We start from the raw sequence: 26795 nt of genomic DNA, 5'->3' as shown, positions 1-26795 counted from the left end.
GGGCTGCCCGAGATTGGATTCTTTAAAACCAGTACTCCTTAATCGCCATTGTGTACTCAGAAAATGCTAATACTGAAGAATGTATCTGATATTTTGGATTGAATGCAGGAAAATAATCAATTTTGAGATATTTGTGTTGAAAAGTGACTCACTTGTCTAAACTGTTCACTTCTACAGTGGACATTTAAATTAATGCACTCCTTATAGAATTCAGTCTGTTAAAATACTATGTATTACATTTACTGTACAAGTTATAGTAACTATAATTAAATGCATGGAGAACTGCAGATGCACACAGCATAGTGTTTTTGGTGAGATCATCCAGTCATTGGTAATGGCCGTTTCTTACCAAGACAAGTGGAAGTGGTCTTGGGAGATCGTGGGGGCTAGTGGAGATAGGAGGAGGAAAGAGAGGAGCCCTCTGGGACTCAGGAGCCTGCTGCTTATTCTTGCTACAAGCTGGCTCTGATGTCTCTTCCACCATGAAAATCCAGCGATTTAATCCTGTTAGCTCCAACATCCCAGGAAAAGTATATAAGACTAGGTGATTTGCAGATATTTAAAACATGGGGTTCTGGGGCACCTGGGTGGCCCAGTGGTTGAGCGTCTGCCTTTGGCTCAGGGCGTGACCCCAGGGTCCTGGGATCGAGTCACACATTGGGCTCCCTGCATGGAGCCTGCTTCTCCCTCTGCCTGTGTCTCTGCCTTTCTCTCTGTGTGTCTCATGAATAAATAAATAAATAAATAAATAAATAAATAATCTTTTAAAAATACAAAACAAACAAACAAAAAACATGGGGTTCTGCCCTCTTAGTATTTTTATCTGCACATTTTCATTCCAGGATCATTTCTAACACATCCTGTGATTGAACTGACAATGTTTGTATTCTCCAACTCTGTTCACCTAAACCACCTATGTTTTTGCTCTTTTACTTTATTGTTTCTTCTGAGATGATTCTAAAGCAAGGTGACAATCCTTTCTTAAAGGCATGTTTTCCTACTATCCTAAACCTTTTTAACTGTGATTTAGTCTTATAAGTTTGAATTTAATTTTTGAATCCTACACTTCTAAAAATGTCTTATGTTGGTTTTTTTCTGATTATAACACTGTGATGAGAAAGTGTATCCTATTACAAAAATGCAGTATACCACAGAGTTAAATAGACTTCTCTTTTTTTAAAGATTTATTTATTTTATTAGAGAGAGAGAGTGTAGGGAGGAGGGGTAGAGAGAGTCTCAAGCAGATTACACACTGAGCATGGAACCCAATCTCACAACCCTGAGATCATGACCCAAGCCAAAACCAAGAGTCGGGAGCTCAACCAACTGTGCCACTCAGGCACCCCTAGGCTTCTGCACTTTATCCACAGTTTTTTTAGTCTTTTTAATCAAATTGATATATTTTTAAAAGATTTTATTTATTTGGGAGAGAGAGAAAGGGGAGGGGCAGAGGGAAAGGGAGAAGCAGACTCCTCATTGAGCAGAGAACCCAATGCAGGGCTAGATCTGGGGTCTCTGAGATCATGATCTGAGCCGAAGGCATGCCCAACTGACTAAGCCACCCAGGTGCCCCTAATCAAATTGATATTATACAAGAGGGTTTTTTTTAAAAACCTTAAAAATATACTTTTAGATTTGAATTCTATTTGAGATGCTAGTTAGCATTAAAAAGCACATTTTTATGTGTTTGTTCAAGAATGGTGACTTAAAATTAATATTTAAAACAATTTTAATTTATATTAGTAACATATAATATTAGAGCATACGATACATACTCAGAGGGTGAGCACACTCAGCTTGTCCTCTAAAACAGCCCGTCTCTTCTTCTTGGGGTGGACCTCGTGGCCCCGGCTCAGGACCGGCTAGCTCTGGAACAGCACCCGTGGATCGATGCCTTCTGCAGCAATCGCGGTGTTAGTGTGTGTTGCCCTCAGCAAGAGCCTGGTGCGGGATGCATGCTGTTGGTGGGCTTAATGTAGATGTTTCTAAGTTGTACACTATCTTCATTTTATCGCTTTCTTTAATTTTGTAGAAATATGTTGAGTATCTGTTTATTCCCACTTATTTTCTCCCATTCCCTTCTTAGGCTTCTCTACAGTCTAGCCTTTAATGCCAGGTTTCTGAGACATCTTTGGTTTCTCATTTCTTCCATGACAACACGGATGATCACAGGGTATGTATCACATGAACCTATAAACTGAGTTTAAGTACGTGGAAAGTGATGATCGAGTTAAAAATACTGTAAGATCTACTTATTTTATGTAAGAAAAATTCTAGATGGTTGCAATTTTATAAAAAGAAGAAATTAATGCCTAATTTTACAATTGTTTATCTGTATACATGAAGAGTATGGCTTTATCTGAGAGTCAGTTTGTTTTTAATATCCTAGTTGTTTTTTTAAAACCATGACTTTCATGTTTTTTTTTATTTTTATTTTTTTTTTCTTTTTTTTCATATGTTTTTAATAGTGAAAACAGTGGAGGCAAATTTAACACCAATACAGGCATTAAAACATATTAAATATTGTGGAAGTTGGGTTTTGAAACTTTTTATTTATATAATTTGATTTTTCTCTTATGAATCATTATGCAACTTGAGATCTGAAATCTTTAATAAGAATATTTTAGTTGAATGTGTATTTAACAGAACATTTAATATTCAGATGTCCTTCATGGTGAGCTGACCTAGCCTAGTGCCTCATTGAATCTCTCCTCTGTCAGGAGTCCAAGCCAACTCCTCTCTGCTGTAGTAGGAAAAGATGAGTGTGTGACCCGGAACCAGAGACTAAACTTCCAAAATGCAACTAACTCTGCTAGTGATTACAGTGGTCTGCAGCCTGTCCAATGAAGGAAAGATACATCTCAGTTTTAGGGCAAGAGTTTGGAAGGGACTATCTTCCTGTCTTCCCCACCCCACCCCCTGTGCCTCGGCATATGACAGGTTTATTTAGCACAAGAGATCAGGGATTGCTGGAACAGGAAATTATCACTAGCCTCAAACTGTTTGAGCTTAGCAACAGAGACCCTACCATAGCTCTGCCTGATGATTGCCTATTTGTTTATGGCATTTGTCTCTTGGTAAGGAAATGGAGTGTGTGTGAAATAAAAATGACATATTACTAATTATATTAAACTATCAGTATTACTTTATGAGTATATAAAGTTATACAAAATTTTTAAAACTCATTATTTCTTAAAAGCCAGTTTGAGTATTTTGGTTTCATTTTACTTGTTTAATTAAAATAAAGTCCCTCAAGAAACATATGATGGGATATATATATTAGTACTGTATTAACACACTGTAAGTTTCTTGAGTTTACTATTAGAATAACATTTAAGTTGGAATGCCTGATTTTTCTGAAACTGGTGTTGAGTTAATTGGGAAATAGTTTCATAATGAGACTTACACTGGGACTTATAAGTTCTAGAGAGTGTAATGGTCATCTCAGAAGCATGTGAAAATGTGCATTTCCTTGTTAACACCTGAGACCTGACAGTGGCCTGGATTTAACAGTCCAGGGCTCTGTGACCTCATAGACTCCTGGGTGGTTGAGGTGCAGCTGAAGTTGCAGGAACACACAGACAGCTGGTTTGTCTTTGTTAGACATACCTTTCTTTACCAGAGGCTCACATTAGGGGCTTGGCTGAGTCACAGCTTAGGCTGTCATTCTTCTGATCCCAAAGCTGGTGTGGAGGACTTACCTGCTTATAATCAAAATTCTGTGCAGACTGTTTTGATTATAAATTACCCGTTTCTTGTCACACTGACACCAGTAGTAAGTAGTACTCCTAAAATTCTTTTTTGGCAAGAAAGCATTCAGGAGCAACTTCTGTAGAAGAGAAGTGCTCATTGAAGGGGAAGTGGTGCCACAGACCCAGCATGGGGGCGCTCACATAGAGGGTGAGTCCACAGGTGCAGAGCTATCTGCATTCTCAAGGATGCTCACGTACCAGCCAACTCTCCAAGCTCTGAATCAATGTCTTTTCCATTATAGTAAATTAGGGATTTTTATTTGCACATAAGTCTTTGAGATTGACCTGTTTTCAGAGGAATATTTGAGTCAATGTTTATGGCATAAAGTGGCCAGCAGAGAATCAAGAAACATGCTTCATTTACATCTCTGCTGGAGGAGACCACAGGCACACATCTGACCCTCCTTGTCAGTCACATTTTCTGTCATTAAGATAAAAATGATTAATTCTTTTTGTTTACCTTATGGGGGTTAAACAAAAAATAAGCTGATGTTGAATAATTACCCCCATCTTGTTTTAGGGAATCCCATTGTGAGCATGTTGCACATACTGTCATATATGTGCGTAACTGATGGTGATGGTTAAGTGCCAGGATGGGTGACAGCTGGGGGCTGGCGTGTCCCTGTTCGAGGTTCAGGATTACCTTCTCCACCTTGGCAGCCAGTAACAGCCTGTACTGTGTCCCCCTGAATAGCATTTACTCATCACTGTCCTCTATTGTTTGTGTAGTTCTGCAAGGGAACCAGGAGATACAAAAAATTTTTACTAATATCAGTGACACGTAGGACATTAAGCTTTTTTTCTTCTCTATGTCAACAAAATTTTGTGTTGTAAATGACCCAGTACTAGGCTGGTGGGGAGTAACTCAGGAGGGTGAGGAGGGCTCCCACCCTCTCAACACTTGCCAGTTCAAGGGGAGCCCACATGCCTCTTTTATCCTTACATGTCATCCTGACTTTGGCCATGAGGTAGAACAGTTGTACTTTGTCCCTTTTTATATGTTCTCACTGAGCTTTTATTTTGGACAGACCACTTTCATCCATTGCTTCACTCAGCTGGGCTAAGTGCTGTGACTGACAGAGCAGTAAGGCATGTTCTGGATCAAGATAGGAAGATGTTTGGAATATGTTTCTTCTCTGTGAGAATGAAGTTCAGGCTGCACATCTGGGTCCCTGTTCTCATAGCCCTGTTGGTAGCAGTGCTTTCCCCTCAAGTGGGCCCTGTGGAGATATAAAGCTCCAAATGGTTCAGGCCGGTTCACCAAGGCCCCATTAGCCTGGCCTTAACTTCTGCCTTGCTCTTTCACATAACTTTTGGCAGTGGTGGGCAACAAGTTGGTAATTTGTGAATCCTTACTCCTAATCACAGCTCATCTAAACCTGTGGTTTTGTGGAAATAGAGATTCAAGGCATAAGCATACATGGATGAAGATCAGAAAGTGATCTTGTCAACAACATCTGCTAGCTCAGGGTTCATAGGACATGCTGTAGGTGACCATGGGGTGTTACAGATTGGAAAGAACTTATAGGTGAACCTCTGGTCACTGAATGTTCAACAAGACAAGGAACCACATTTAACCAAGAGAGAAAGGGAATAGATTCTAGGTAGAAGAAGTAAATTTAATAGCTCACAATGTCTCAAGCGTCCTGGTAAAAGGAGAAGTAACAGGAGCTGGTAAATAAGCTTGGATAATAGAATCAAGACCCAGCATACAAGAGGGGAAACTTTGTTCCTAAAGGTTTGAATCAGGGTTCAATATTCACCTGTCTTGAGTGTTCCTAAATATAAGTAACTGGATAAAATTTTCATGAGACTTTGTTAAATATGGTAGGTAGAGAGGGGAGAAAGGGGACCGTTTTCAACATAAAAGTTAAGTGTGGGGCAGCCCCAGTGGCTTAGAGGTTTAGCGCCTGCCTTCGGCCGAGGGTGTGATCCTGGACCTGGGATCGAGTCCCATATCAGGCTCCCTGCATGGAGCCTGCTTCTCCCTCTGCCTGTGTCTCTGCCTCTCTCTCTCTCTCTCTCTCTCTCTCTCTCATGAATAAATAAATAGAATCTTAAAAAAAAAAAAAAGTGTGTGTCTTTAATAGTGGCATTACTCACTATAACCCTCTCTCTGGGGACCACTGGCTCACTCTCAGTAAGGGCGTCCTCCCAGTTGATCATAATAGCAGGAACGTTAGTTAATAGCAGTGGGTTACTGTCTTTGTAATTTGAGCTCTTTACAAACCCATATTGTTAGAAAGACTTTACCTTCCCTTTAAGTAGTTTAATTGCTAATATGAGTGTTGTTTTCCCTGATTATATTTCCCTGATATCATGTCTTAATTCATTCCCAAATTGAAACCAATCTTGAAGTCACATTTGTCTTGCCATTTCAAGGTCTGTGGTGCCACTGCTCCAGGTGATCTCGAGGGGCTCCCCCATGTCTTTGGAAGACTCCAGTCGGATCATCCCTCTCTTCTACTTGTTTAGCTCTCTGTTCAGTCACTCGCTAATTTCCATACATGACAATGAATTCTTTGGAGATCCCATAGAAGGTAAGAGTTTTGAGGAATCCATTTTTTGCTGGCTTCATGGACTATCCATTTTCGTGGATAGAAAAGTTTTAAGCCTCTTGAGTCTTTCACTTTGTTAAGAAATGAAAAAAAAAAAAACCTCAAATATGATAGAATATTGGATTATGTTTTCCAGTTGTAGGTCAAAGACAATCATCAATGATGCCTTTTACTCTAGAAGAACTAATAATGTTGTCTCGCTGCCTTCGAGATGCATGCTTAGGGATCATCAAGTTGGCTTATCCAGAAACAAAACCAGAAGTTCGAGAAGAATATATTACAGCATTTCAAAGTATTGGAGTTACGACTAATTCTGAAATGCAGCAGTGTATACAGATGGAACAGAAACGATGGATTCAATTATTTAAGGTATAGAGTATATGGGTGTGTGTGTGTTTTACTGAGGTCAAGTGATGTACAGATGTGTTCTGACCTGTTTCATAAGAATAGAAGTACCGCTTTGTTTTATGCATAATTTTTAATTTGCAAAACTTTTTTAAATGAAGAGTCATTTTCATTTTACTTCTGCCGTCTTTGAAACCCTTGTTTTTACATTGTTGCATGTATTGTTTGTAAATTGCTGAGTACTTTGAGTGACAAGATGAAGTATAAATAAAATGTTTCAGTATTTTCATTTTTCACTAAACGATCTCTTACAGATTTTATTTTTTGATCTTTTCAAAAATTGATTAACAAAGGTGGAGGATAAGGTCATTAGTGTAATGCAAGTTGCATATAAATTATTTTTAAATATCTTCATTTTTAACCATTCAGAAAGAGAAGTTATGAGTTACTGTGGCTGGAGCACTGGCAGAAAGTCATCGCTGCTGAGAATATAACTGTGGGGTAGAAAAAAAGAAAAGAAAAAGGGTGCTTGACTTGCCATGAAATTTCTGCAGCAAACACATCTAGTCAGCTAAAATCGCTCATTAAAGTAGTGAGAGCAGAAGAAGTGCATTTTCCAAATTGAATGCTGGATTTACAGTCCGTTTAATACCCGTGACCCCTCGCACACTAATGTGCAGCTCGAGTCATCAGCTGTCCCTTCAGGTCTTTTATCACTGCTTTTGTCAAGCTATCTATTTAATTGAAAGAAGTTAATTGAATGAAAATGATCAACTAAGCTTGTATTAATATTGCTAATGGAACTTTCTTCTTGGCCATGTTTGGAGAAAGATGTCAAGCTAGACTTTAGGAAAGGCCCATTAATGCTTGCACTTAACCTGATGGGCTAATTAAGGACTGCTTATTCATCCTACGAGTGCACGATAGTCTCTATCCAGCCCATTCTGCCTGATTTTACAACACATTTCACTTATGAGCATGAGCATTAGTAGCAGTGAGAGTAACTGATAATGTTTTGATTGCACTGAACACAGTACTAATGCATCATTGAATTTATAATTTGTGCAGATTGATGTAATATATGTTTGCACAATTTATTTTAATTACCTATCTCTATATTCCCAAGTAAACTTTAAAGGTCACATGTTGAACTCTTAATATATCCTCCCTTCTTAAAGATTGACAATTTTGCAACTTCTCTAAGTTAAAAATAAGCTGTCTGACCCATTTCAAACTCACAGTTCTTAGGTAAACTTTGCTGGATATGTATATTATGGTAGCATATGTGTTTTTCCTCAAGTATTTAATTAAACTCTGGGATCTTTGTTAATAAAGCTTTCCATTATATTAGGATATCAGGTTTTGTGTACAGTATCAGATAATCTCATTATTTTATAGCACCTATTGAGAATTTCATAATTTTCATATGACAGGCTTATCTTTAGGACCTAGAAATCTCAGGATTTAATAATGCTATAGAAGACATTTTCCCCTGGCCCTATTTTATTTTGTTTAAGCATTAAATGAAAATTTCATAGTGAATTTTTTTTTATGCCTCAAAAATGACTCATTACCACTTGATTGAGTGAAGGTGAAGGTCCACTTTTTTGGTATGGGATTGTTTTAGGTTTGAAATTCAGGTGTTACAAAGACCTTCTGAGTTTAGGACAGAATTGTTTGAAGATAGTTTTTTGAACAGGATTCCTGTTCTTTGAAGGGTAAAAAAAAAACCCAAACTTTCTCATACTATCTGCTAGTAAGCTGAGCCCAAAAGGTAATGAAAAATCAAGGCACATAGTCTTTGAGTTGTAGAGAAAGGTTCAGCTGCTACTAGTTTTTCTTTTAAGAAAAAATTATCCTTAATATGAGATAAAGAATCCCCCTCAGTGGTTAGTGTGTCCCAGGCAGTAATCTAAGGGCTTTACATATACTGATTCATTGAACACAATAATTCTACCAGGAAAATGCTATTATTACTCTCATTTTACAGATGAGCTCACATAGCCAGTAGGGGTAGAACCAGCACTTAAACTCAGCTGCTAATCGGCATCGCCCTCTGGAAAGTACTAGCACAGAATGTTAGCATTTTTCATGATTTTAGTGCCAAATTTAAGTTGAAGAGTTCAAGGTAGAATCAACTGAAGAAGGTAACAGCATTTTGCCAGTGATTTCCTGCCTTCCACTGATTTTGACAGAATTGCAAATGATGAGACCTGACTCCTTCAACCACCAACCATTTTCATTTTTCAGTCTTATGATGGTCCTTTCAAACTAATATCTGTGAGAAGCTCTGTTGGCTGGTCACAGAACATAGAATTTTAAGTGGAGAGAGTCATCTTTCTTTGTCACTATAAGAATTGAGGTCAGTTGCTAAGCCCTGCATTGACACTGCTAAAACAGTTTATGCATTTATCAAATTTATAAACTCCTCTTGAAGTGTAATTTATAGCTATAATTACTTTAGCCCTATGAGGAGATAGGAAGTCCTGTTTGGTATCCCTTTGTGTGCAGCTATCAGCCTAAGTCGGAGTCACCTGCAAGGAAGAAAGTCTCTGGGAAGAGGAAAGACCTTCTTCATGCCTCTCTCATCTACACACATCTGTATGAGAGATAGAGGTCTGTGTTACGAGGGATGTTTGCTTTCTTAGTGGCTGATTTCATTTTTCAGTTTCAGAAAGAATTTTTTTTAAGTGGAAATTAAAACAGCAGCAATACCTAACATGACCCTCAAGTGCCACCATTAATTATCCATGTTAAACAAAAACAATATGCCCTTTGTTCTTATAGAGCTGTGTAGTGTCCTTTTCCACCTTCAAAGGTGTTTTTTGTTTTGTTTCTGACTCCCAAATAAAATGGGTACTCTAAGAAATAATTTTGTAGTGTTTTAAACATCCTGGAGGATATTGTTGTCTTTAAAAATACAGCAGTTTTCATAAGTAGTAAGTCAGGGTTTTATAAATCTGGGTTAACCTTTTGACATTGGTAGTCTGTTTGAGCACTGATGACTGATGCGGATTCAGGCTCTGCTACTGCCAGTTACTTGAATACCCAGTCCTTATCCCAGGCACATTGACTCCAGGGACCCCTTGCTGGGGTGTTATGAATGGTGTTAGACTGGGCCCTTGCTCGCTCAACATTTTTATGTAGTAAAAAAGATGAACATTCAGCTAACCATGTTGTGATAAATGAAATCAGTACCATTAGAGCACACAGGATAGAAAAACAACTGAGGTGACTCAGAACTTTGGTTCGCTCTAGGAAAATAGTAATTCTGGTCTACAAGATGATGTTCTTGGAGCTGTTGCTTTACCAGTGTTTCTCATATATTTCTCATTTTTCATTTCTATATAGTCTTCATTATGAAATCAAATGTGGCATCTGGGTGGCTCAGTTGTTTGAGTGTCTGCCTTGGACTCAGGTCATGATCCCAGGTTCTTGGATTGAGCCCCACATCAGGCTCCCTACCCGAGGGGAGCTGCCTCTCCCTCTCCTCCCCACTTGTACTCTCACTATCTCTCTCAAATAAATAAAATTAAAAAAGAAATCAGATTGTAAAAAATTATTGTATGATATATATTTACCACATTATACATTTACCACACTTAAGTACCCATAGATTATGTGTTATATCCTGTACTTTGTATTGAACTTTTTGAAGAATTACCTAAGATGTTTGATTTTACTTACCAGATTTTACATATAAGATTTGAAGTAAAAAATTATTATTTTATATTATAATTTAATCTTGCAGTTGCCTTTCACAATGTAGACTATATGAACTTTTTTTTTTTTTTTTTTTTTTTTGGGTTACAACAGTTTACCTAAATGTCAAGAATCTCCATTCAAAGTGTCAGAATTTACCATCGATAGTCTTCAGCATCTAATGTACATATAATGCTAATTATATTTATATATATGATGTAGAATGTGTGATGCTTGAGAATATTTCTTTAAATCATTAGGATTTTGTGTGATCATCATAGCCAGTGCACTAAGACACATAGGGTTCTGTGGAACGGTGTCTGTTAATTTGCCATTTTGACCTGGGATAACTGTCAAGGGAGTTTTTATGAGCGGTCTCTATGTTTCTAAGCAGTTACCTACTTGATCTTTTTAACGTTAGGGTTCAAGGAACCTGTTTACATGTGTCACCTCTTCTTAATTCAAATGGCAAATAATAGAACATGTATAATAACAGTTGTGTGCATTTCTGAATGTTTACTTAAATAATTTTTTGAGTTAAGGACGGTTTAGATCTAGCATGGAAAAACACGATATAGGGGACAAGAGTTAAACACACCAAATAAATGTAATATATTATATTTATAACTATTGAAGTCTGCTAAACCTGTATATTGATCTAGGTATGTCTAGTTAGTCCAGTGTTTGCTTGTTTACTATTTTATTGTACTTTGTAACTGCATATCAAGATCTCCTGGGGAACAGTTACAAACATGACATACTACCTCACATGAATTGGATTAAATCCGCTGTTGGTGGGGCCTCTGCATGGGCATCCATTAACAGGAGATTTCAGTATGCAGGTAGGGGTGAAGAACCATAGGCCTCGCTGTACAAAGAGGTCACTCTGGACAGATATTTATAACCTTGGATCTTGGTTTACAAAATTGAGCTTATCAATGCTTTAGGTCCTATTTAAATCTAAAATTCCTTCAGTTTTGGAAGTCTTTTTTAGTAGGTATATCTGTGCCAGAAAATTTAATAAAATTAACTGAAAGAAAGACTGCCTTCTGATTTCAACACTGGCTCTCTGTTGATCCAGTTCAAAATTGTGACCCCAGTTTCTCTTCCCTTTCACAATCTTTAGTCAGTTTCTATAATTGTAGTGGTTACCTCCATATATGTTCCAAGTATTTGTATAGCAGCTGAGAGTATGTGATCCTAAAAATGGGTACAGGGAAATCGGTTGTGATTAAAGATGTTCTGTGCAATATTTTGGATATATTTACATTTTTAAAAACAGTATTTGGAATATAGTTATACTTAAAAAAAGTTCTATATTTATCTGAAATTAAAATTTAATTAAGTATCCCTTATTTTTCTCTGGTAATCCTGTACAAGCCTCATCTTCAAGGTTGGCTTGCTATCAACTCTAACTTACTAGGCCTGCTCTTTCACAGTGACTCCTGTCTGGACATCTTGTCCTTGACACACCTCCTGAGGCTCCTGTCACTTTGTGTCTCCCACTTTCTCCTTCTCTCTCTCTCTTTGCTTTTTTTTCTTTTAAAAGAGGGTCACTGATACCAGGACATTTATAAGTGATGTAAGATTACTTCTTTTTTTATACTTTTAAATAAGAAAAGGGGTGCCCTGTATTGAAACTTTTTAATGTTCAATTTAACAGTAATTTATTATTTTAAAGATTTTATTTATTTGAGAGAGAGCATGAGAGAGAGAGATCACAAGCAAAAGGGAGGTATGATAGAGGGTGAAGCAGACTCCCTGCTGAGTAGGGAGCCTAACATAGGGATCATGACCTGAGCCAAAGGCAGACACTTCACTGACTGAGCCACCTACATGGCCTAATTTCACAGTAATTTAAAAGAAGAAAGTAAGTTATGCCATTAATTGCTTCATAGGTAGTTTAATATTTGTGACCTGTAGAAAATAAATGACCTCATAACCATAGATTAAAAAGAGATGACTACGGAGTTAGGCAGCCCTGGCCCTGCCCCTTGGCAAGCCTTTGAGTAAGTCTCTTACTCTCAATAAAGGTAAGTTTCTTCCACTGTGCCATGGGGAAGGTAAATACATGAGGATGTCAGCATCTGGTGGGATGACATACATAGGCCGTAAGTGAATATATGTAAATATTTGTCAGCATGGTTTTTGTTAACAGTTGTGGTATATTATGTGTAAATTTCAGCCTGGTATGTATTCAATCTGAATTTATTTAAAATACTAATATAGCTGGTTATGAAAATGGAAAGCTAAGATGTAGTATTCTTCATACAGAAAGATTGTGCTGTGTCTCTGCTGTTGGAAGAGCATATGTTTATGTGGTATGCTCTGTACACACTGACCTGACTTGTTCCAGATAAGATCCCACATGTAACATAACTCATTGGCATCTGGTCTTCTCTTTTGAAGAGCAAAACTGAGAGACTTCTAAAATTTAAGTGCATTAGTTTAATGACCATACTTTGTTATGACCATGAAATTAACCAGATAGAACCCCAGACTAGGCTGTTCTTAGTCTACCTCACCTATACTTGAAATGATCATAAAACCATTGCATGTGTTATAACTTAACCCCTGAGCAAGCACAACAGGAGTCAGGGGTAACTAAGTTCGAGGTCATTCTGACTAACCTAGGCTCGGTTCTGCTGATTCATAGAGGATACACTGTAGAGTTATGATAGGTAGCGTTAGGATGGGTAGGTTTAGGATAGGCTTCAAAATACTACCAGGCAGATGTCACAGCTACATTGGTAAGAAGCATCCATCAGTCAGAAAGCTGTATTCTACATCTTGAGACGTTTGTACTAATTGTCTCCATGGCCAAATTTCTACCGTATTTGTCCTCTGTCAACGGGCACTGCATCTTCTTGGTGTGTCTGCATTATAGTGATCTGAGGTGGCAACCAAGGGCCATTTCTCACCCATTTTTATTGGACACAGAATTTTTGGGATCCCTGAATGCCAGGGTTTGCATGTCACAAGAGAAGCATTTGTATTTCTATTGTATATAGATGCTGAATTATGAAATTTTAAAGGGAAATCTCTATTAACAGTTGAAATGATGCAATTGTTTGACTTGTGGGTATATTTTGAAATTTATCACGTGATCCTAATATTATTCTTTACCCAAGTCATTATCTTATCCTAATTCCTTATCCAGATTATACTTTATTTAGAGGCAATGTGTATAGCGGCCTGGCTGACTTTTTTAGGAAACATCATTGTAGTCATACTTTACAAAGGAGTGTGATCAAATCCTGTTGGTAAAGGTTTAAGACTTTGGATTTAACAATTTGCGTTGGTTTATCTTCATTTATTACAAAGTACGTTTGTATTTAATATAAAGTATCAGGTCTTTTTTATTTTTAATTCTAGCTTTTAAAGATTTTATTTATTTTGAGAGTGAGCATATGCATGGGGGGGTGGTGTGGGAGGGACAGAGGGAGAGAGTGAATCACAAGCAGAATCCACACTGAATGTGGAGCCCAGTGTGGAGCTCTGTCTCCTGACCCTGAGATCATAACCTGAGCTGAAATCAGGAGTCAGAGTGCTCAAGCAAGTGAGCCACACCCAGGCACCCCATCATCAGGTCTTTTTAAATAGGTAGTGCCATGAGTTCTCTTTAGTCATATATTTTAAAATTTACAATTAGTTAACTGATCCCAAGTCAATCATCAAATGCCTGCTAGGTTTCCAGGTAGTTGGGAGTTTCTTCTTTAGGGAGCTTCCTGCATTGCCCGGGGTGGGGGGGGGGGGTGGGGGGGCACTGATGCTCATTGTCAAAGCAGGAATGAACGATTCAGCTTGCTGGTATGCGGAAGTTAGACTGAGTTTGTGCAAAATTATGATGAGAAGTAGGCCTGACTTCAGACACTTACATAAGGGAAATACTGCAATTGTTTTTCTTTTCTTGATGGATGTCAGAGATCCATCCAGGACATTTGATAGTGTGTCTTTTCAGAAAAATATGAAATGCTATTACTGTAGGAAAAACTTTACAAAATTGCTATCCTTGGAGATTTCTGACACTATAGCTCAAACAAGCTAATACATCTCCAAATTTGTATTTCAGAACTTAATTACTACTTCGTGTCTGCCTTTAACATATTCCTGTAAATTTTTCTCCTTTCATTGGCACATAACTGCTTTGTACATAAAATTCATTCTTATGCTCACAGGATAAGGTACTTCTCTGTGGCCTTCAGCAGTAGCCTAGGGCAGGCCAGGCGGAGGTGGGGGATGGGGCTGGTGTGCCAGGTCCTGGGGCTATTGGTTGGCACTTTGCTGCCTTTGCACCGTGGTGGTCACTGAGCTTGTTTATGAGACTTAGCCCTCTGTTTCCTCTGCAGGTGATTACCAATCTAGTGAAAATGCTCAAGTCCAGAGACACAAGGAGAAATTTTTGTCCTCCAAATCACTGGCTGTCAGAACAAGAAGATATTAAAGCAGATAAGGTTTACTGACAGATCTTTCTAATATTTTTTGTTAAATGTATTTTTTCAGCTTTTGTCTTTCTGGAGAGAATGATAAATCCTTTTAAATTGTTTCATTTATTTTTATGTAACTAAATATTAACAGTAAGCTTTTTTTTATTATTCTTAGATCATCAAATATATAGCAGTATCATTGACTTAAACATACATCCTGAATTTATTGTTAAACCTAATTTTCAAAAAAAAAAAAAAAAAACTAATTTTCTCCTTTAACCACAAATTATGTTGGAGCTTAGCTTAGTGGTTCTTTGTTGTGATTGCAAGAGATTTTGCTTTTATTGTTGTTATAATTATCAATCTGTATTTAGCACTTGAGGGAGATAGAGCAAGTCGTTGATTTTCTAAAGGAACAGAGACAGATTTGAATATTATTAAGATATAGATCTAAAGTAGATTCAGTATAAATATTTTTAGAAATTTAAAGAACAAAGGTCATGAATTATTTTCATTCTTGTCAGAAAAAGTCATGATTGTATTCATTTCAAAATCTTGGGGCTGAGGGCAGAGAGTGGAGTGTATAGAAGAAGGGAGAGCATAGAAACATTAAAGAAAAGAAAGCAGAGGTGTTTTGCAACAGTTTCAGATACTATGTCTGCACGAATCTTGAAGCACTTGGCTTCTAGCCATGCCCACTGGTCAGACTGAGAAGCCATGACAGATCATATAGCCATGGCCACCTCCAGGGCCCAGGGTGGGGCCCTCTGAACAACACTCACCACCAAAAGGAAACAGCCTTTGGTGTGATGGAACAGCATGGCTCCAATTCTCTAGACAAGACTGAATGTGAAAGAGGCTTCAGTCTGCACGCTCATAAATACATGAGAAAGAACTTGAGTGGCTACCTTGTGGGCTGCAGAGGAACCACCTCCTTATTCGAGTACTGTTTGGAAAAAAGAAGTAACCGCATACAGAGCATGCCTCCTTCGTGAACTTTAGTATCTCAGCCTAAGCAAGCGGTGATGTGAGCGCCTTCTCGGTGTAGAAGTAGCTAAGGATGCATGAAAAAGGCATTTCTGACCTGGGGTCACACAGTCTACAGGCTCTAATGAGTACACAGTGTGGGCAGTGCCCCTTAGGGTGCAGGCCCCATGGTTACCTGCTGAGACCGGACTGGAGACCCTGGCTCATGGGGGTCCAGTGCCGGAATATCTATCACCGTGCTGTGGGAAAAATGCCAGCTGAACCAAACTGCCTGCTGTCAGGAATAATTGATTCCTGCATTGGCACAAGTTCTCAATCCCCTCACTGACCTGTAGCAGCCAGTACACAGGCCTGCAGCAACTAGACATTTCCCTGTTGAGAGAACATGCTGCCTAGGAAGTTTTCTGGCCAAAAATCAAACCTGGATGTGATGAAACCTCTGGATGGAATTGCAGATTTATAGGGAAATGGAGGGCCTGGTAGCCCACAATGACGCTGAGGGGATGCAGCCAGCAAAATCCAGGTGGTGGAACCATAGCTGGCCAGCTGGGCAGGGCCACAGCCAAGGCTGAGGGAGCAGGCAAAGCCACAGAGCATAACAGAATGTCCACAACCCCAGCCTTACTGGGGTGCTGATGCAGACAGATTATATTTTCAGAATTATGAGACACTGAATAGTAATAAGAAATTGTTAATTCTTTAAGTGTGATGTGTTTTCATTTATAAGGTAACCACATTATGACAATTTACTATATGCAGGTATTACACCGCATTAAACAGAACAAGTAGAGATTTCCTTAGGATATATAGAACAGTTACCCTGTACAAGTGTAAATGTGCAGCCGGCCAAGGAGAGGGCGCATGGAAAGGTAGCCTGAAAAGGACATGAGGTCAAAGACCAGGACCTGGTGCTAAGTGCATGGACAACATTGGTATAGTTCACATGTGGCAAGTGAAAGTTTGTACCATAACACAGGGATGTACTAAGCCAGGATTGCTGGCCCCACAGGTCACCCAGCTCTACGTCCCGGCTTCCAGACACGTGTGGAGGTTCCGGCGGATGGGGAGAATTGGCCCCCTGCAGTCGAGCCTGGACGGTGAGTTCTCTGGGGAGTGTGTTTCTCCTTCCATCCAGCCTCACAGGCTATCATTACAAACGGGGAAGTCCACTGTTTGGTGTACTGTTCTGTGATTTTTCAAAACTTTTTTCTAGTGGGGAAGGGGCAAAGGGAGAGAGCATCTCCAGCAGACTTCACTCGGAGCATGTAGCCTGACATGGGGCTTGATTCCACGACACTGAGGCCACGACCTGCACTGAAATCAAGAGTTAGACATTCAACCTACTGTACCACCCAGGCACCTCTAGTGGTCTGTGATTTTTGATAAACATCTGCCACCATGATCAACCATATAGAAAAAGTTCATCGCTCCAAAAATTACCTCATCATCCTTTATAGGTAGCCGCTTTCCCCATCTCCTGGCAACCACTGATTTGGTTTTTGTCCTGATAATTTTTCCTTTTCCAGAATGTCTTCAAATGGAGCTGTATAGTATGAGTCTGGAAAGGAGAAATCTAGACATATACTGCTGACACAGGGCAGGTTTGGTTCCAGACCAGTGCAATAAAATGAATGTCCCAAAACAAGTCAGTTTTTGATTTTCCAGTGCATATAAAAATTACGTGTGCCAAGGTGCCTAGTGACTCAGTCAGTTAAGCATCCAGCTCTTGATCTTAGCTCTGGTCTTGATCTTAGGGTTGTGGGTCCAGGTTCTGCACTGGGCTCTGTGCTGGGTGTGGAGCCTACTCAAAAAAAAAAAAAAAAAAAGTAAGTGTGCAATAGCATTGCATCTAAGAAAACAATATACATACCTTCATTAAAAATGCTTTGAGCTAAAAGATGCTGACCATCCTCTAAGTTTTCAGTGACTGGTGATCACAGGTCACCATAACATATACAGGTTTGTTATAAGTTTGAAATATTGCAAGAATTACCAGAGTGTGACACAGAGACACAAAGTGAGCAAGTGCTGTTGGAACATGCTGGACATGCGGTCCCCACAGACCTTCGGTTAGTAAAATGCACAGCGTTTGCAAAATGCGATGAAGTGAGGTTCTCCTGGGCACAGAACTTAACAAAGGCTTTCCCATGTGTTGCAGTGGGTTTGGAGTCCCCGCCACTGTCTGTGTCTGAGGAACGACAGCTCGCCATCCTGACAGAGCTGCCCTTTGTGGTTCCATTTGAGGAGCGAGTCAAGGTGTGCAATTTGGTCTCTTTATAGATTGACTTCATATGTGTTATGGTTACTTACATCATTTCAGTGTTAGAGAATTGACACCAACGGAAAAATCTCTGAAAGTGCTTAGTGCTGAGCTGGTTACATAATTTGTATTTTTCTCATTAGATTGTAATAGTGGACAGTGATTTATAAAACCATAGTCCAATCAAATACCTCTGTATAGACTTGAAGGATATTTTTTCCTTAGTTGTAACTGTAGTTGAAAAGGCCTGTCACACCATTGTCTTCTTACAATGAGAATATAAGGGCCTTTCGTCTAGTAAGTTTTGCATTGTTTTTAAAATGCAAATTTTTTTAAAGATATGCTTCTATACATTATGTTGAGGTTATTGATCATAAATACTACTTTATAAAACAGAGTTGGACAGGTATTTTAATTTCTGCCTGGTGGTTTTTGACCAATGTACAAAACTGTTTACATTTATGTTTTGAGATTTAAAATATTTTGTTTGTATTCACCAACTTAGGAAATTTCTAAAAACTGTTAGGCTCTATTCCTAAGTAATGGCATCAAGAAGGTAATTTTAGTCCTGCCCACCTTATAGGGTGAACAAAAGAGTGAGTTTCTTTTAAAGCTATTGGTTTCTTCATTAAGACACACAGACACGGCACAGATGTAAGATGACATTACATGGTTCCTGAGCTCCCTCTACTGGACTTTTAGCATCCAAAAAAATTACTTGAATCTTGTTACGGAGATATTCTTACTATTAATCAATTTTCAGCTTTACAAAGCTCTTCTTTCTTTTTTTCTACCACTTGGGCTTTTCTAAAGGGTTTGCAAAAGAAAATACTGAAAATTTACTACAGCATGGGACTTTTAAAATTTGTTGTAAAATGGGAAAGGGGGGCAATATTACAAACACATAAGTATTACACATTTACTGATAAGGCATAAAGTCTATATTTGATACCTTGGCTTTTAAAATTTGTTTCACAATTTATGGAGATAGAAAAGTTAAGGTTTATTTAGCAGTTTTCCCTTGTGTTGCTTATGTTTGTAAGAAAAAAGTTTCAGATAACCTGACAACTTCCCCTGTTTATTAGATCTTTCAAAGGTTGATTTATGCAGATAAGCAAGAAGTTCAAGGAGATGGCCCATTCCTGGATGGAATTAATGTCACAATAAGAAGAAATTATATTTATGAAGATGCTTATGACAAACTTTCCCCAGAAAATGGTATATATAATTCTGTCTATATGTCTGCATGTGGCAGGGGGAGGCTGAGGGAGTATTTTAGAAGATGGTTATCATTAAAACATTAGTGTGCATCATTTTGTTTGGCAATGACTTGTTAACAGTGAAATGTAGTATGTCAGATTTGGCAGATGTGTCAAATAACATTCCCAAGATCGACAATTATAATGGAAGCCTTTAAAATACTGATTTTTTAAAAAAAATTTTTTATTTTTTTTTTAAGGCAAGAAACTCCACCCACAAATGTCTGTCTACAATTTAGTTGACAACTTTAATTCTGAAAATATTGGTGGGCAGCCATTGACATTCTGTAGTACATATGATAATCTATTTACGTAAATATTATAGACTCTAAGCCATATTTAACAGAGCAGAATAAACCTCACCACAGTGCAGACCTCTCTACAGACAGGCATAGACTTCGGTGACGGTACTAGTAGGTGAACGCAGGGGATCCACACTGACAGTGATTTGCATTGCATTTACAGCTCAGCGACATATTCTGTCTTATGTGAATATTTGACATGCAGTGTTAAATGTGTAGTATTATAATTTATGTATTTAATAATTTTAGCTTCAGTATATGGTATCCATGACATTGCATTGAATTGGGGCTCGATCAGCGCAGAGAATCAACAACAGAAGCTTGGCAAGATCTGGATCACAGTTTTGGTAGATGATGGGAGGGTGTCAAAAGTGAAGTAACGGTTGCCTCTTCTAGGGGAGCAAAACCTCAAGTAATTTTTTTTTTCTTGGGGACCTGATTGTGTCACTCTGTGGGAATAGCAGAGGATAGCTGGCAGCAATCTCTGGCCACTTCTCTGTGCCAGGTTTTTTTTTTTTTTTTTTTTGAAGATTTATTTATTTATTCATTCAGAGAGCGAGAGAGAGAGGCAGAGACACAGGCAGAGGGAGAAGCAGGCTCCATGCAGGAAGCCTGATGTAGGACTTGATCCCAGGTCTCCAGGATCACACCCCAGGCTGCAGGCGGCACTAAACCGCTGCGCCACCGAGGCTGCCCCTGTGCCAGATTTTGTGTGCAAGGGTTTGATGTTCACCTAATGTTGTCTTGTCATGTAATCTGTGCTGAAGCCCACTGAAGCCAGACACCACAGACTCACTCCTGACTCCTGGCTGTGAGCTCTCCACTGCACCAGCTTCCTCTTGCCTCGCATAGTATGATTTTAAATTTTCTATATGAACAAGGCAAAAAATCTGGGACTCTGACTTCAAGAAGCCCAACATATTTTTTGGGGAAAAAAAAAAAAAGATCTCCCTCCTTAGGGATCCTGTCCCTGTAAATGAGCCCTCGTAGTTGTGTCTCCCACTTGGCCAGGGCTCCCTACTCTGTGGGATGGAGTCCTTATCCTTTGCTCCCCTGAAACAGCTGGTGCTCAGTAGATGTTGAATTTGCCACTGAACCCAGGGAAAACTCAGTAGACAGACAAAAGTGGTAAGTGTGCCATCGGTTCAGAAGTCTTGGGAACAGAATTGAGATGTGGTTGATGCTGGAGGGTTTTGTAAAGCAGTAGGATTTAGAAGAGGGAAGACAGTGGTACAGGTGGGGGAGCAGTGATGGGCATACCAACTGTGCATAGGGCTGGTGCAGGCTCAGAATGCTGGGGTCAGAATGAGCTCCTTGGCCAAAATGAGAGTATGTGTGTTTATCAGCAGTTCTAAATTAACTTTAAAACTGTTTCATGTAGATAGTTTTTAAAGACCTTACTGTCCAGGGTAGCCCCTGTGGCTCAGCGGTTTAAGCACCGCCTTCAGTCCAGGGCGTGATCCTGCAGACCTGGGATCAGGTCCCACATCAGGCTCCCTGCATGGAGCCTGCTTCTCCCTCTGCCTGTGTCTCTGCCTCTCTCTCTCTGTATCTCTCATGAATAAATAAATAAAATCTTTTAAAAAAATGAAAAAAATAAAAATAAAGACCTTACTGTCCAATTACAACAAGCCCCAAATTTCCTTTTTTTTTTTTTTTTTTTTTAAGATTTCATTTATTTATTCACCGGAGACACGGAGAAAGAGGGGCAGATACACAGGCAGAGGGAGAAGCAGGCTCCCTGTGGGGAGCCTGATGTGGGACTTGATCCCAGCACCTCGGGATCACACCCTGAGCTGAAGGCAGATGCTCAAATGCTGAGCCACGCAGGCATCCAAAACCTCAAATTTCGTAATGAATCCTTTAGGTTAAAGTTATTCAGAAGTTGATCACGCCTTAACTCCCCAGGTGTGTGCTGATACTTGTGTTGAGTTTAAGGGACTTGGAAGAATCTTCTCCTAATACATAGGTTATAATGCTTTACATCCCTACAGATGTTCTCTAATTCAGGCCTTATTAACAATAGTTTTTTAAACCATGTGTTAAAATTGTTATTTTGCTAGGGAAAGTAGTAAAATTAAATATCTCAGAATGTGTCACTTATTCATGGGAAATTGGTGTGAAGTGCTTTGTTCACTGATTATTTACACATAATCAGTTAATATGATTGCTCCATATGCCGTCTCATCCTTACAGCACATCGGGCCTTTATGGATACTCATCCTCTCCTATTCATATCTTCTCAAGACAGTTTTCTTTCTTTTCTTCTCTTTCTTTTCTTTCTTTCTTTCGTTTTACTTATTAAGTAATCTCCACACTCAGTGCAAGGCCTAAACTCACAACCCTGAAACTGAGCCAGCCAGGTGCCCCGTAGGCCAGTTTTCTAGAGTGTGGGTGTAAGCCCCATGGGTGGTTGAGCTGACTGCTGGAGCTCAGAGACATGTGCTGCTCCCAACACCAGGCTACCATGTGTGCTCTATACCCTGCCCCACCCAAGCGTGCGAAGGTGGAGAAATGATCACGGTTACCCTCTGGACAACTCTAGACTCTAGCTCTTTGTATCATCTGTTCTCTTGGCTAAGAATCCGCTAGAGCTGGCTCTGAACTGTAGTCTAGTTGGTTCCTGAGACCTCTCTATGCTTTTGTGTGTTGGCTGGTTTTATTATGTTTCATTTAAGGGGCAGAATGTATTACATTGTTTTCCTGAACAAGAAACTATAATAGGGTAAAATTCAGAGTAACATTAGTAACATTACTTAGGTTTTAGGGTTTTTTCCCCCCTCCACTAAAACCTTCGTGTGTAAGTAGATATTTTAAATTTGTCCTTAGTAACAAATAATGAGGGGATCCCTGGGGTGGCTCAGCGGTTTACCACCTGCCATCGGCCCAGGGCATGATCCTGGAGACCCGGGATCGAGTCCCACATCGGGCTCCCTGCATGGAGCCTGCTTCTCCCTCTGCCTGTGTCTCTGCCTCTCTCTCTCTGTGTGTGTGTCTCTAATAAATAAATAAAATCTTAAAAACAAAAAAAAAAAAAACAAAAAAAAAACAACACAATAATGGCCAGATACCTCGCAGGCTTGATTTGACTCTGAAAACATTATTGTGGCTAATATATATTACTGTTTACAGAAATGAGCTTTGGGGAACACAGAATCTCAATTCCAGCCAACTTAGAGGGTGACTTCTGTGACTGGCCACTGAGTCTGCAGAAGCCAATGACACACTCCTGTTCCCCTTACTGCCGCTATAGCTATAGGGGAACGGGTGTGGTAAAAGGTGGGCCTGGGCTAAGTGTTTGCCACTTAGAACGTTTGTGCACTTAGAATGTTTACAGGATCTCCTACTAACTGCTGACCATCAGTTTGAGAAATAATTATATATGACAAACAAATGCTTATAGTCCTTCCTTGAAACTGGGTATTAAGAGGAATATGTTAAGGTGAGAAATACCCAACTATATTTTTGCATTCCATCTATAATTATCTGCTTAGATTTCTTTTGGCATTTTAGCCAGATCTTGAGAGTGAAGATATTTTATAATTCTATTAATCAGAATAGATGCAAATAACATATTCATGGAGTCAGTAAAAAGCATTTTTTTCATGTAACTATAGCTAAAATTTAAAAATAAAAGAGAATATGGTTTAGTATAAAAGCCTGTGCTTTGTCGTCAGTAGACCTATCTTTAAATTACAGCTTAGAGTGGTAGCTATGTCTTAGATACATAGAGACATATAGCTACTTATATGTATATATATACTTATATGTATATGTATACTTATATGTATACTTGGTTTGTCACTGCAGAATGAAGATAATTTTTTTTTCAAGTTTTTATTTAAATTCTAGTTTGCTAACATACAGTGTAATAATGGTTTCAGGAGTAGAATTTAGTGATTCATCACTTCCATACAATGTTTAGTGCTCATCACAACAAGTGCCCTGTTTAATCCCCCTCACCCAGTGGCCTATCCAGAATGGGGATTGTTCTTAACCCAGAAGGTTGTTAAAGGACTTGAAGTAAAGTGTGTGAAATCCTAGTGTAAATTCTAGCTAGTGGTAAATAATCAGTGGTCGTTATTCTTTACAAAGTATGAGAGCGAGCTGTAACCAGATGGTTTAGACTTATTTGCCTTATTCCTGTGGGAAATGCAGGCATTAACGTGGCACTTGCCTGGCACAGCGTTTGTCCCTGCTGGCAGGACAGGGGTAGCCCTTCCCCGTGCCAGCCCAGTGAAAGATGATGTCTGTACTGCTGTGCACAATGGTGTAGATCTCAGTCCATACAATAAATCATCCTGGCCCTGTTTGAACCATATTACAGAATATTCACAGCCAGGTTCTGTCTTCAGAAGTACTGACACTGTCCCGCCACAGTGTTGGAGGCTCTAGCAAGCATGTGTTCTGCTGAGCCCCTTTCTGGAGTGTTTTCTCCAGGTCCCCATCCCTTGGGATACTTGGGGTGGCCACATAAGAAGCCTGAACGATGTCAGCCACTTGTTAAAGCCCGGGAACTCTGGCACCACATGCATACCCTGCTCCTTAGCACACTCACTTGGCAGCCCACCGCCTCCGCCCTCCCCACTGGCTTAGATGCAGAGCACCCAAGACACAGGTGGGGAAAGGTGAAGGATGTGCCATTTGCTTTCTCAAACCTGCACCTTGATTAAGCCTTTCCAATGAAGACCACCTGGTTTGGACTTTTGGCAGAATCACTTTCTTTGGCCTTTGTTTGGTAGCTGTGTACCATCGTAGGTGAGTCCAGGGATGTTTCCCTGCTGATAGCAGAACTGTCCTCTTGAGGACCTGGGTGGGAATTACTCTAAGATATCAGGCATAATTAAGCAACTTCACAATTTAAAAAGATTTTCATCTTTGTGGCACACTTTTTTTTTTTTTTTAATTTTATTTATTCACGAGAGAGAGAGAGAGAGGCAGAGACACAGGCAGAGGGAGAAGCAGGCTCCATGCAGGGAGCCTGATGTGGAACTCAGTCCCAGGGCCTCGGGATCCCGACCTGAGCCAAAGGCATACACTCAACCACTGAGCCACCCAGGTGTCCCTTTGTGGCATACTCTTAACCCAAAACACTTTCACCCTTTCAGCCAGATACTGCTTTTAAATGATAAGGTAGAGGGACGCCTGGGTGGCTCAGTGGTTGAGCATCTGCCTTTGGCCCAGGGCGTGATCCTGGAGACCCGGGATCGAGTCCCACATCGGGCTCCCGGTGCATGGAGCCTGCTTCTCCCTCTGCCTGTGTCTCTGCCTCTCTCTGTGTGTCTCTCATGAATAAATAAATAAAGTCTTTAAATAAATAAATAAATAAATAAATAAATAAATGATAAGGTAGACTCTAGGTCCTGACTCTGCTACATTGTTCACCTCTTTCAAACACTGTACTGTTAATTGCACTGACATCTTCTTTATTCATTTATGTTTTCTGACTTTCCTGTTTCCTTAACAGTTTCTATTCCTCTAGTGCTCTTATGTACTTAATTCCCTCCCTCCTCTCCTAGTATTAGAGTGTCATATCCTTTAGAATATGAGGGATAACTTTATTTTCTCCTGAGCACTCTGTTTCCCCTCACCTCTGTGTGTGATCCATTAACTTCTTTCTCTTTCTCCTCTTGGCTTTGGGGAAAATATGCGTCCATCTGTCTCTTCTTCTATTATTAATCTCAATTGATTTTTTTGAGTCTTACATTAATATATCTCTAATATTCTTGCTCCCCTTCCCAAAACTTCCTGTAATACCAGCTTATTTTATTGCTTTCTTTTAAAATCTTTTCTCCTCCGCACCCCCCCTCCCCCCGTTACCCTTGTTTTAACAGAGCCTGATTTGAAAAAGCGGATCCGTGTGCACTTACTCAATGCCCATGGCCTGGATGAAGCTGGCATTGATGGTGGTGGCATTTTCAGAGAGTTTCTGAATGAGCTGCTCAAGTCAGGATTTAACCCCAACCAGGGGTTCTTTAAGACCACGAATGAAGGGCTTCTGTACCCTAGCCCAGCCGCTCAGATGCTCGTGGGAGATTCCTTTGCCAGACACTACTACTTCCTGGGCAGGATGCTTGGAAAGGTAAAGTAACTGTGTGTGAAAATGGATCTCAGACACAGGATGTTGAAGTTTTGCAATTCTATGCGGTTGCTGTCTGTTTTGTTGAAAATCTTTCATCAAAATTGCTGAAGTAATTTTGGTAAACCCTGAACAGGATTCTTTCACATAATTAACATTTCACTGTTATACATTCCATGCACAGTGGTCACTTATATAAATCATTTGTACAGTGTAGAAACCCCAGGGAACATAGGATATGAAGTCTGTCGGTAGCTATCTGTAGCCATCAGTGAGCACCCTGGAAATACTGCAGACCTCCCCGTTGTTCCTGTTGACCATGTTCATTCCTTTAATGTTCTGTAAACTTTTAAGATGCTACGAGGCAAGAGACTAGTTGTTTGGTATGGGTTAAGTTTATTATGTTATATGCACACTCTAGGAAAATGGCCCCTAAGAATGACATGATAGTATTGCTCTAGAAACCATTGTTACACACCCGCCGCTACACAAAGAGTTTACCCTCTACTGTCAAAGAAAGGAAAAAAGGAATGATGTAGCCTAATGGAAGCATCCTATTTAATGGTGAAACAGTGATAAAGCAGATCAGTCCTACCCTGTTGTAGCCCCTTCGGGTGGCTACAACAGAACACCACAGCCTTGGCAGCTTATAAATCACAGACATTTCTTTCTCACAGTTCTGGAGGCTGGACGTTCACCATCAGGGTGCTATGTGGCCTCACTTGGTAGGGGTACTTCTCCTGCTTCATTACCTAGGGCCATCTCTCTGGGTCCCTTTAATAAGGCACGAATCACATTCCTGAGAGCTCCATCCTCCTGACCTAATCACCTCCTAAAGGCCCACCTCCTAATGCCATCACCCTGGGGGATTAGGACTCAGTGTGTGAACTTCCTTGGAACACCAGCATAGCCTGTGGGTATGCCAAAGGCAGGGAGCAGCAGGGGTGGCTGACTAATTCCCTGTGGGTCAAATGCAGTCCAAAAAAGCAATTTAGTTTTTCTTTTAAATTGCTTACTAACTTTTTTTTTTTTTTTTTTTGCTTACTAACATTTTTAAATGGGGAATATTTATATGCAAGGTTATATTTCTGGGTTACTTTGTTTTATTTTGTTTGCATCTTTGT

At 39.6% G+C, this 26795-nt stretch overlaps 1 protein-coding gene across 4 annotated transcripts in view; it reads left to right on the top strand.

Moving 5' to 3' along the window:
- UBE3C (ubiquitin protein ligase E3C) overlaps nt 1-26795 on the top strand; it is a 126215-nt gene that overhangs the window by 53112 nt on the left and 46308 nt on the right. For all 4 annotated transcript variants that reach the window (XM_072776813.1, XM_072776812.1, XM_072776814.1 and 1 more), the window contains exons 11-18: nt 2087-2173; nt 6135-6292; nt 6447-6679; nt 14707-14811; nt 16781-16868; nt 17930-18027; nt 19117-19249; nt 25427-25674. In XM_072776813.1, the coding sequence (XP_072632914.1) occupies nt 2087-2173; nt 6135-6292; nt 6447-6679; nt 14707-14811; nt 16781-16868; nt 17930-18027; nt 19117-19249; nt 25427-25674 (1150 nt within the window). The remainder of the gene's footprint in view (nt 1-2086; nt 2174-6134; nt 6293-6446; nt 6680-14706; nt 14812-16780; nt 16869-17929; nt 18028-19116; nt 19250-25426; nt 25675-26795) is intronic.

The sequence above is a fragment of the Canis lupus genome, chromosome 15, assembly GCF_048164855.1.
Source record: "Canis lupus baileyi chromosome 15, mCanLup2.hap1, whole genome shotgun sequence".
NCBI lineage: Eukaryota > Metazoa > Chordata > Mammalia > Carnivora > Canidae > Canis > Canis lupus.
This window is presented reverse-complemented; position numbering and strand designations above follow the sequence as displayed.